General features: G+C 42.8%; 1 protein-coding gene across 1 annotated transcript in view; it reads right to left on the bottom strand.

Moving 5' to 3' along the window:
* The window catches only part of LOC138970187 (DNA-binding protein RFX6-like), a 33,694-nt gene that overhangs the window by 16,634 nt on the left and 4,921 nt on the right, over window positions 1–12,139 (bottom strand). Inside the window, exons 3-5 of the mRNA XM_070342681.1 lie at window positions 2,951–3,074; window positions 2,497–2,558; window positions 2,012–2,089 (exon numbers count right to left, since the gene is read on the bottom strand). Of these exons, the coding sequence (XP_070198782.1) occupies window positions 2,012–2,089; window positions 2,497–2,558; window positions 2,951–3,074 (264 nt within the window). The remainder of the gene's footprint in view (window positions 1–2,011; window positions 2,090–2,496; window positions 2,559–2,950; window positions 3,075–12,139) is intronic.

Below are 12,139 nucleotides of genomic sequence, written 5' to 3'. Positions count from 1 at the left end.
GTGCTTGAAGGCACGCGGATGTTTACAAGGCTTTGCGGGTCTAGGTGACCACGATGGTTTTATCTCTGTGTTACAATTTGCTATTAGCGAATACACCTGCCATTCAACAAAAGTTGGGATATGTGTGTGTGTGTGTGTGTGTGTGTGTGTGTGTGTGTGTGTGTGTGTGTGTGTGTGTGTGTGTGTGTGTGTGTGTGTGTGTATGCGCACAAATGAAACAACCAAACATGATCAAATACGGTCAAACGACACTGCGAGTCCGTTCGAATGAATGCATACGGTCAAACGAGATACGGTCAACCGGGATACGGTCAACCGGGAGTACACAACCACGATGACTCCTTTCAAAACAAGCCAACTCAGCTATTGAATTGTGACGATCTGAACACGCCTGTGTGGGTGGAGTCAGTTGACAAAAAGGGGAAGGGGGTGGAACTTAAACGGGAGAGAGGGTAGATGTTGGGGGGGGGGGGCGCATTGAGGTGGGCTGGGGGTCTGGGAGTTATCTGTGTATGCAAGAGTGTCCTAATGCCCGTGTTGTGTTGACATCAGTTTGCACACACCAACCCCACGCACGCCACCTCGAGTAGGGGAGAGAACAAAGCCTGATTGATTGTTTCCCTTTTCTGGCCATTACAGTGCTCTGTCCTGGGCCGGTGTCGGCTAATTGACTGACCAAAGAGGAAATCAAACATGAGGTGATTTCTGCGGCGACAAAAGCTAACGGCGTTTAAACCGGGTGGTATTTAGTTATGAAAACACAGCAGGCGTTTAAATTTCAGTTAGTTTTACAAATTCTACTTTAACTTAAAAGTTTGTTTGTCTGCGTTGACGAAACAGAAAAGCGTTTAAACCGGGTTATGAAAACTGCAAGCGTTTAAATAAAAGTTAGTCTTACAAATTGAAATTGAAACTCAAGGTTGGTTTGTTTTCGTCACCGTCAGCTGTGTTGCTGATGGCACTAAAACGCTGGTGCATGGTATAAAAAAAATGTTGAAAGCCTCAAGTAGTAAATTCCACGTGTCCACGACCTCGGTCATATGGCTGATCCGGGGGATAATGCTTATACTAGACTGATTTCATTCATAAAAAGCCCTTGACTTAGTGTCTCAAAGTATCATTTTGTCTGTGGGCTGCTTTATAAATATCATTGTCTAAGTAGTTTCAAGCCAAGCGTCGGCGTAGTTTCCTTCAGCGATCATACGCTTATCGCATACATGTCAACATGTCTTACTCTTATCAAATCACTTTTTTTTTCAATTCTTCAAGTAGATGACATGATGAAACGATATGAAGAATAAGGTCTGTGTGTAAGCCTAAAAGGTGAACATCACACCGGCTGGTGGTTGTCTCACACACCGTGTTTGCTGTCAGGTGCGGGTGGCTGTTGGGGATTATTGCTAGGTGGTTTCATTGTCGGTAATTAATCATTGGGATCATAATATTAGAAATCGTCGTTTCGAAACTCTGCTCTGATAAAGCCCGTCATTCTTTGTATTTCTTTCTTTTCATTCTCTGTGTGTGTGTGTGTGTGTGTGTGTGTGTGTGTGTGTGTGTGTGTGTGTTGAACGTGTGTGTGTGTGTGTGTGTGTGTGTGCGTGTGTGTGTGTGTGGGGTGGGGGGTGGGGGCGAAGAGGGAGCGCGGGTGCATTTCCTTGGTGGTTGAATCACTGACGACCGTTAAGGTCTGAAATTTGGTTTGTTTCTTTAGTGCGGGAAATAGTGATGTTACAACAATTTATTCATTATGTAATTTCATTTGATCTTTTTTGTAATATTTCTATATATTTTCAACACACACAAAATGGTTTATCAAGGGCATGCTTAGTCAATGTGTGAATGTCTGTGACATCACACAAGACAACAAACAACCCAAAAAACACAACTTTGAATTAAGGACTTGGATAAACTGTCCCTGACAAAGCATACCAAATAAAATCGTCAAGCAGACAGAAAAAAAGCTGAATCAAACAAATTCAGTGAAAGTGTCAAAAACATCTCGTTCACTTACCGAGTGAGACCTCTTCCAGAGTACACGGAATGATAGTACACTGAAGTCTCTTTGATGCCGATTCCGTAATAATGGTATCTGGAAAATAGTACATACGTTATTCCAGTTCTTTACAGTAAGTGTTGCATGCACACACAAACACACGCTTTCACAGAAAGACAGACAGACAAACTGACAGACAGACAGACGCAAGCCCGCCCACACACACACACACACACCAGGGCCGGACTAGGCTAAGAGGAGGGGGGGGGTTGCCAGTGGTGGTCCAGGGGGATGGGTAGGTCATATTCTGAGCCGGATAGGAAAATGCTCGCTCCTTGCATGAAACGGCATAAAATAAACAATAATAAAAAATGTTTTCAATAAGTGAGGTACATGTTTAGGCTAGGGGGGGGGTGCGCAACCCCCATAACCCCCCCCCCCCCGCCCCCGGTAGTCCGGCCGCCCTGCACACACACACACACACACACACACACACTACTTACTTTGATTGGCCACGCGTGCCAAGTCGACGTGTTGTCAGTTTTGGAAACTTCTGTCGAATAATCTGGACAGAAAACAAAAAAGTAAAAAAAAAAAATCCTTCGGACATTTTTTTTATCCAAAAGTTATCCATTTCTATCACGACTTCTCTTGGGCACATGTGAGACTGAGGAGCTTACCCACTCCTTCTCCCTGGAAGTGTGTGTGTGTGTGTGTGTGTGTGTGTGTGGTTATGTGTGTGTGTGGTTATGTGTGTGTGTGTGACAGACAGACAGACAGACTGACTGATACAGACAGGCAGAAAAAGAGACAGAGACAGAAAGAGTCAAAGAGACAGAGATAGAGAGAGACAGGGAGAGACACAGACAGAGAGTGTGTACGTGTCTTTCGGTCGGTCTGTCAACTGGTCTGTCTTTCTACGATCTCATAGGAAATAAAAAGGGTCGGGGTTATTACCTTGCCAAAGGTGGCGGCACCAGCAGGGGTGAAGTCGTGCTTCTTGCAGAAGTCTAGGTAGTGTGTGTACAGCACACAGCGCGGCAGACACACTCCCTCTGCCCTCTCATAGTTGTCTGTCAACCTGCCAGTAAAGGAAATGTTTGCATATCACTCGGACAGTACAGTTGAACCTGCATTTGACCAAATGTAACACACACAAAATAAAAATAAGAAATAAAAAATTAAGGCTTCTTCTCTCTTAAGACTTTGTCTTTTTCTTCTTCAGATTTTCTGTTCATCACCATTGTAAATTTCCCCAAATGTTAAAACTCCCTCCTTTAACTTGATTTTCATAGATCTTTGGAGGTCTTAAAAGGGGGGTTCCACTGTTCTCGAAAAGGGATCGCTTCTTCCTTCATTTATTCATGGAAGGTGTAGGTGGGCGGGGGGGGGGGGGGGGGAGGGGCAAGTGTGTGGGACAAGTAGAAAGTCGGAAGAAAGGAACTTGGTAGAAACAAAAAGAAAACGAGAAAAGAAAATGGAAATGGAAAACCAAACTAACGTTGCAACCAGCCAGCCAACCAACCAACCAATCAAAGGACCAGCCAAACCATCAAGCAAATAAACCAACAAAAAACGAGAGAAAAAAATCGAACACTTCAGACTATTATGCAACGGCTGTCGTATCGAACCAGGAATCAGTCGGCACTAATGTTGCAAAATCTACTTCATGTATCGCCGATTGAGATATTTGTTTTCTGTACGATTGCAATCCAACAATTTCCGCTCTTCACCATCAATACATCAGCTCCACCCACCCATCATAAACTAAATGTACACAAACTCTCCTTCCAGCGTGTAAACAATAATTATAAACATTGCTTTGTGGACCAGTAGAGGGTGGTTCGAACTTGGCAGAAAAAAAGAAAAAATACCAGAAAAGGGAAACAAAAGCTCGCACAAACGTGATTCCATTCGAAAGAAAAAGAAAAGGGATTTTTTCATAACAGAGAAACAGAGTTTTTATGAACAGTGCACAAAGAATAAACTAAAATGTCTAAGCCATGAATGCGAGAAAAATTGGCCAATAACAAGAGGGAAAAGGTGTATAAGAACTGTTGCCCGTTGAAACGCAGAATTAACGCTGTGACAAGGGCGGCATAAGTATTCTTCTCGCCTATCCCGGCGACCGATACAACAGAACCCCCCTTTTTAAAACTGTAACAAAATCTGGAAAAATCTGGTCTTAAAAAAAGAAGTTGTTTTAAAATGGAGGTAAATTCAAAGAGGTTATGACCAGAAAATCTGAGACAAAAAAAACAGGTCTTAAAAGGACGCAGTCTTAAATCGGGGGTCTTTAAATGGTAGTTGCAGTCAGTAACTACTTGGCAAGGCTCACAAACTCTGACTATGGCATATTCTCTCCAGCAGCACGTGCGCACAGCTACAAAATCTTCTGGATGACACTCAGACAAAGCTAACAGCGTCTGCACAGCAAACACCGCACCATCTCTCCTTCGAGATAAGGCCTGCAACTCCGCCTGTGCAAATGGAGGCTGAAGAGGGCACTGCAATCTGTCGACCGTCATCCACCCCGACAAGAACGGTAACCGTTTTCCGGTTGGAGTGTCGCGAAGTGGATTTTGGGATATCTGTCCGGAAGTTGACACGTTGGGGCGAAAATAGTTAGGGTTCAGTTGACTGATATTGTCCGGTTTCTGTGCCAGCCATTTGTCACTGAGAGTAATATAGTAAACCAGAATGAATGCCACAGCCTTCGGATAAATAAGAACTGAAATGCTGTATCATGGCCAGACCAGAGTTCTTTTAATAAATGTGATTTAAACGGCCTTCTGCAGAGTACCACAAAACGAAACGTCAAAAAATGTTATTCCTCAAGACGTTAAATACCCTTTTTTTAATTTTTTTTTTATTCTCTTTATTTATATAGCGCCTTATCCGAAGTTCAAAGCGCTTTATGCCGTGTGAGATGGAATTTTTTACACAATATATCACGCATTCACATCGACCAGCAAACCTCAAGCCTGTTAGGCGAATGTTCACCTTTCGCGGCCTTTATTCCAAGTCACACGGGTATTTGATGGACATTTTTATCTATGCCTATACAATTTTGCCAGGTAAGACCCTTTTGTCAATCGTGGGATCTTTAACATGCACACCCCAATATAGTGTACACTTAAACATCACTATCGGTTATTACATCCCCGGTATAGAGGTGTGTATAGGTTTCACTCGATGTGTTTGTTTGTTTGTTTGTTTGTTTGTGTTCGCATATAGATCTCAAGAATGAACGGACCGATCGTCACCAAACTTGGTGAACAGGTTCTATACATTCCTGAGACGGTCCTTACAAAAATTGGGACCAGTCAAACACACGGTTAGGGAGTTATTGGTGGATTAAGATTCTACAAGGACTTATAGAGGGACATATTAATGGTCAAAGGGAAATAATCTTCTCAGTTGGTGGCAGTGAGAATGGTAAGGACGGGGGTGTTTTTCCTACCTCGGAGGAATTTCTTGTTTACATTGATAACCGCCCGCATAATTCCTGTTCCTATTTCTTATCAGTTGGCGTGCTCCAGACTGTTCTACAAAGTCCAACGAAAAGAAACTGCCAAAATACGGGGACCCGGGTAGCTCAGGTGGTAGAGCACTGGACTTGTGATCGAAAGGTCGCTGGTTCGAATCCGGGCCGGGACGGACACGGGTCAACTTTATGTGCAGACCCAGAGACGGTATCCATCTCCCACCCCCGTGTCACCACAATGACACGTTAAAGATCTTGGTCATTCTACCATAAGTGCAGATGGCTGATACCACCTAAACACGCATACATCAAAAGCCGTGAGGGCGTAAAAACTCGAATCGTATAAACCAATTCATGTCCAATATAGGCAATTAAGACCTGACGGACAATAAGCCCCTTAAAATTTACTTTTTACTGCCAAAATAGTGTAATCAGTAAAGACTCAACAATATCCTTAAGAAAACCGGCACGGTTGGCCTAGTGGTAAGGCGTCCGCCCCGTGATCGGGAGGTCGTGGGTTCGAACCCCGGCCGGGTCATACCTAAGACTTTAAAATTGGCAATCTAGTGGCTGCTCCGCCTGGCGTCTGGCATTATGGGGTTAGTGCTAGGACTGGTTGGTCCGGTGTCAGAATAATGTGACTGGGTGAGACATGAAGCCTGTGCTGCGACTTCTGTCTTGTGTGTGGCGCACGTTATATATGTCAAAGCAGCACCGCCCTGATATCAATCAATCAATCAATCAATGAGTCTTATATCGCGCATATTCCGTGGGTACAGTTCTAGGCGCTCTGCAGTGATGCCGTGTGAGATGAAATTTTATACGGCCAGTAGATTGCAGCCATTTCGGCGCATATTTACCTTTCGCGGCCTATTATTCCAAGTCACACGGGTATAGGTAGACAATTATTAACTGTGCCTAAGCAATTTTGCCAGGAAAGACCCTTTTGTCAATCGTGGGATCTTTAACGTGCACACCCAATGTAGTGTACACGGGGGGAGGTTCGGACACCGAAGAGAGTCTGCACACAAAGTTGACTCTTTGAAATAAATTTCCGCCGAACCTGGGATCGAACTCACGCTGACAGCGGCCAACTGAATACAAATCCAGCGCGCTACCAACTGAGCTATATCCCCGCCCCTGATATGGCCCTTCGTGGTCGGCTGGGCGTTAAGCAAACAAACAAAAAATCCTTAAGAAAAAAGTATCAGGCAGTGAAGAAAATACAGAGAGATGCACTGACTGAGAATGGAATATTACTCCTACGTCAGACTATCCATCCGCAACCACCCATGCAACCCCAGCCCTCGACCCCTTACCCCCACTCCTAAAACAAACACAAATTATTTCAAAAGATTGCAGATACCAGTCTGTATTTCACAGAGGTTGTGTATCATGCGTGCTTTCTTTCCATTGTTCATTCATTCAAATGCATAAGTCTACTTTCTCGTATTCGTTGACATCAAATAAAGAAAGCTACAAAAACACATCGGCACGGCTGCAGGAAAGCACAACAGACGTTTAATAAAACGATTAATCAATGTTTGAAGTGGAAAGGATTGAACGATGAATACTCCAAAAAGGAAGAGGTTCTACACAGTGGCAGTTGAGGGCAATCATTGAGAGGTAACTTGCCTGTTCTACAAACTATCGACAAGTTCAAAACGACGGCGTAATTCGCTACGGCATAGTTGCTCGGATGGTGAGTGTGTGTTTGAGAATGGCGCAGGAGTGATTTCGTTGGCTTGCCATGCGATCTGCCCGCTGGTTGACTTATCCAACTAATCTGTTGGTGGTAGGTGTGAAGGTATTATCATTCAGGGTTGTCTATGAACACCACCCTATACCCCCCCCCCTCCCCCAACCTGCCACCCCTACCCTCCCCTTCCCGCAACCAGCTTTTTCCTCCTCTTCGGCTTTCACTTCCTCTGAGTCCCTGCTTCTCATCTTTAGTCCTTCTCGATTCTTCTTCTTTCTCTTTCCATCCTCCTCTTGTCCATTCTTCTCCTCCTCCTCCTCCTCCTCTTCTTTCTCCTTTTTCTTCGTCGTCTCCTTCTCCCCCTCCTTCTCTTCCTTCTTCTGCTATTTCTACAGTGGAACCCACCTTTTAAGACCTCCCAAAATCTGAGGAAATCGGATCTTAAAAAGGAGGGAGTCTTAAATTGGGGAGTCTTAAAATAGGGGTTCCACTGTATTGTCGTTCGTTTCGTTTTATTTCCTTCTCCCCCCTTGTCATCTAACTGCAGCGTGTGGATATAAACATATAGCTTACATCTACATCGCACACACCTCAGTGTTGTGTCAAACCGTGCTTTTACCGCCTGTACAATAATGTAGACTATGCAAGCATGCCCGCGTCATATCGGCGTGTTAAATTCCACGCATATATATGGAACGGAGATGTCATCCTTCTGTCCAACTCGTGATCTTATCTGAATGTCGAAATGAAATGCTTTGTTGAAAATATACTGACGTTTTCAAAAGAAAAACTCGGTACTTTGGTGCAAAACAAGAAGATTACTTCACTGAAACTTACAAAACTCGCAGCAAAACATTACAAGAGGTGAAAGTTACGAGTGCAGGGGGTTAGGTATACATTTCAGTTGACTAAAAGACACCACAGGGAGAGAGAGAGAAAGAGAGAGAGAGAGAGAGAGAGAGAGAGAGAGGAGGGGGGAGATAGAGAGAGAGAGAGAGAAAGAGAGAGAGTGAGAGAGAGAAAGAAAGAGAAAGAGAGAGACACAGAGACAGAGAGAGAGAGAGAAAGAGAAAAGAGAGCAAGAGAGAAAGAGAGAAAGAAAGAAAGAGAGAGAAAGAGACAGAGAGAGAGAGAAAGAAAGAGAGAGAAAGAGAGACAGAGAGAAAAGAGAGAGAGAGAAAGAGAGAGCAAGAGAGTGAGAGAGAGAGAGAGAGAGAAAGAGAGAGCAAGAGAGAGAGAGAGAGAGAGAGAGAGGGAGAGGGAGAGAGAGAAGAGGGAGCACCAAGGCTTTATGTTTTTGTATTTTTGTGTGTGTTCATTTGACCAAGTGGAGGGATGTTCTTACCCCATGTAAACGCCTAACCAGATATGAGACCGTGATCTGAATAGTTTCAACGGGAAGAAGTGTGCCTTTAAGACTAGTAACCACGAGGCTGCATTCACAAGCTAAACTCAGTATGTTTCTCCACACTGGCCGTGTGATCATGAACACGTACTCCTTTTTGTTAACGCAACGGTCTTTTCCTTTGCAAAGTATTCCTAGATTGTTAAAAAGTGTTCTATTCAGTTTTCACAATTTGTATGAATTTCGAAAATTTTACTTGAATTTACTTTATTTACAGAATTTGTTGTATTTGTGTATGTGTTTCGTGAGGCGATTATAGCGGCATCAAGAAAGTTTCAGAAACATCGAATTTAAAACTATTGTATGATTTTCACCATAGTAGTTAGTAGTAGTAATAGTAGTAGTAGTAGTCGCCGGGGTGGTAATAGAACTAGTAGTCACAGCAGTAATTGCAGTACATCTAGACATCTAGTACAGTCGAACCTGTCTAAAGAGACCAGCCAAGGGACTGAGCAAAAGTGGTCTCTTTAGACAGGTGATCTCTTTAGACAGGTGGTCTCTTTAGACAGGTGGTCTCTTTAGACAGGTGATCTCTTTAGACAGGTGGTCTCTTTAGACAGATGGTCTCTTTAGACAGATGGTCTCTTTAGACAGGTGGTCTCTTTAGACAGGTGATCTCTTTAGAAAGGTGATCTCTGTAGACAGGTGGACTCTTTAGACAGGTGGTCTCTTTAGACAGATGATCTCTTTAGACAGGTGATCTCTTTAGACAGGTGATCTCTTTAGACAGGTGGTCTCTTTAGACAGGTGATCTATTTAGACAGGTGGTCTCTTTAGACAGGTGATCTCTTTAGACAGGTGATCTCTTTAGATTAGATAGGTGGTCTCTTTAGACAGGTGGTCTCTTTAGACAGGTGGTCTCTTTAGACAGGTGGTCTCTTTAGACAGGTGGTCTCTTTAGACAGGTGGTCTCTTTAGACAGGTGGTCTCTTTAGACAGGGGATTTATATAGTCGTAAAAACCGTCAGGGATCCCTTAAGGTGGTCTTAATGGGCAGGTGGTCTTTATGGACAGGTGGTCTCCAAGGCATGTTCGACTGTAGTAGAAACCGAACAAGAAAAAAAAGTGGATGAGGCGGAAGAAACAGGAGCGAAGAAGGCGTATACAAACAGATGGGACTTCGGAACCTATATCAGCAAAATATTGCTATTTCATATGTAACGTGGATTTCCATTGGTCAATTGGGCAAAACTGAGCTCAGTGCAAAAGTGATATCGACGACATTTCCGTCGATATCAGTTTTGATATCGACGACCTCTTTATTGCTTCCCCACTTCAAAAACAAAAACACCTACATTTAAAAACAAACAAATATATATGAAAATGTAATTATCCCAGAATTTAGTTGAGCAAGTGACAAAAGACTTTTTGAAAGGAAAGACATTTTAAAATACTGAAAAGTACAAGAAAAGAGTGAACAAAAAGAAATAATAATCAGAGGGAGGGATATGGAACAGCCAAAACTGAGACAAATACTTTTGTAATTTCTTTACAGTAAATACAAAATGTCCAGAGAATTAGCAATATATCTAACATTGACTGACTGTGTGATGATATCTTCTGCTATTGGTCTGTTTCGACAGTGATATCAAAATCTCGACCAACTGTCTCAACAGACCATAGCAGAAGATATCATCACACAGTCCGTCAATATTGGGTAATAAAGGACAAAGAATCTGAATTGCACGGCGGATAAAAACACCCAGAGATAATTGTCGCACGAACCGTTAGCCCACCCAGCAGATCGGCGCGGCTGGAGTTACGATAAAATCAAACAACACAAGATGGCGTGAAAGAGGCTGAGGAGCTGATAACATGTGCACTCCGACTGAGCACAGCGGCTTTCTGACGCGATAGTAGTAGAGTGTAACGCCCAAGTGACAGCTTTCTGTGAGTGCTTAAAGCATGCTTTTCATGCCATGATTTCATTTCTGATAAACACAAACGAATTCAAATGGGAATGTAATGAATTAAAATGCAATCAAATAATAAATAAAAATACAGATTAAAATAAAATAAAATGCAATTAATCAAACAAAATGCAATTAATAACAGAAAATGCAATTCATAAAATAGAATAAAATAAACTTAACTAAACTAAACTTAAATAAGATTAAATAAAAGAAGTAAATTGATCTTCTTACTGAGTTTATCCCTTCCGGATGGAAGTGGATCCCTGTAAAACACAAGCTAACTTCATAATTATCCAAACTGAATCCCCCGTAAGAAAAAAACAAAAACACCTTTCCGTAGTCTTTGTGCCAAAACCAGGATATATTTGTTGTCATCCCCGCTTCCTCCGCCCCGGCCGAAGTATGAGAGTCTGTGGGACATTATATTACTATTACATGATCTATTTTGCGTGCTTTAAGAACAAGTCTAGCTGCTGTATTTTTTACTTTCTGAAGTTTGTTATTCATATACATCGGGGATTCAGACAGAAGAGCATTGCAGTAGTCTAGCTTTGACAAAACACAGGGCACATAATATTATAAGAGTTTTTGTCGCATCGACTGTCTGGCAGTTTCGAATGGAACTGATGCGTCGAATTTCCAGGAATGCAGATTTTCATACATGTGTCGCTTGTCAAGAGAAATGTCATCAGATACAATGAATCCAAGATTGCGTACATACACCTGTGTATATATCATGTAAATGAGGTCGGGTCAAACTACAGTCTGGCAGAGACCTCAGAAGTAATTTTCCACTGCTCGTCAGTGATGACCAGGTCACCGAGACAAACTTCGTTCTCGAAATGATTTGTTTTCTCCTCTGTAAGAATATTTGAAACCTTACACTGCCGTTATAATTCCTATTGTGATGCCTTTTTGCACACTATCGCTTTTTGACGTCAGAGTCTTTAATTTGGACAATCCGAGTCCCTCTGGAAGTTTGAGACACTCAAGTACTGAATGTAGGATAAACAGAATACTACATGGCTTGCTGTGTGATACCGGCTTTACAGTCGGGTATTTTTTTCAAATAATAAAAAGCTCGCCATCGCGCACATTTTAGTATTTAAAGAAACAACTTGTGTACACTTGGTATGACACAGCAAGCCATCATAGTGTAGTATTCTCTATTTGTTCAATCAGTGTTTACAGCTTTTGATAGAGTACTACCCGCAGCTCTTACAATAATTCGGGCAGTGAATGACTGAGAGTTTCGTCTTTTGAAATTGATTTCATACACATTGTTTTCCAATCAAAATCAGGTTGAAAGTTTTTGAAATTGCTAACAGACACCGAGTCTGCGATAAAGAGCAGGTGTGCGTCGAATTCATCTTGCGTAGGCACAGCCGCGGCCAGAGATTTCACCCTCATGTAGTTGGAGGGACTGAGACAACAGGTGGGGAACCTACAGATAACCCTAGCCTCCGCTCTCTCTCTTCCTACACTTCACACACACTTTTCCTCCCGCTGCACGGTCCTCGTGCCTGACAGTGCCGCCTCACGCAGGAATGCCGAGTTGGACAAACGTGTCAATCATCCGCCATGTTTCCGCAACCTACAGCCTCGAGTTTGCCCTTGTTTTTCTCGCGTCTTGTCGATTTCC

The sequence above is a fragment of the Littorina saxatilis genome, linkage group LG7 (assembly GCF_037325665.1).
Source record: "Littorina saxatilis isolate snail1 linkage group LG7, US_GU_Lsax_2.0, whole genome shotgun sequence".
Classification (NCBI taxonomy): Eukaryota; Metazoa; Mollusca; class Gastropoda; order Littorinimorpha; family Littorinidae; genus Littorina; species Littorina saxatilis.
Note: the sequence above shows the minus strand (reverse complement) of the source record. Positions and strands in the feature narration are given on the sequence as shown.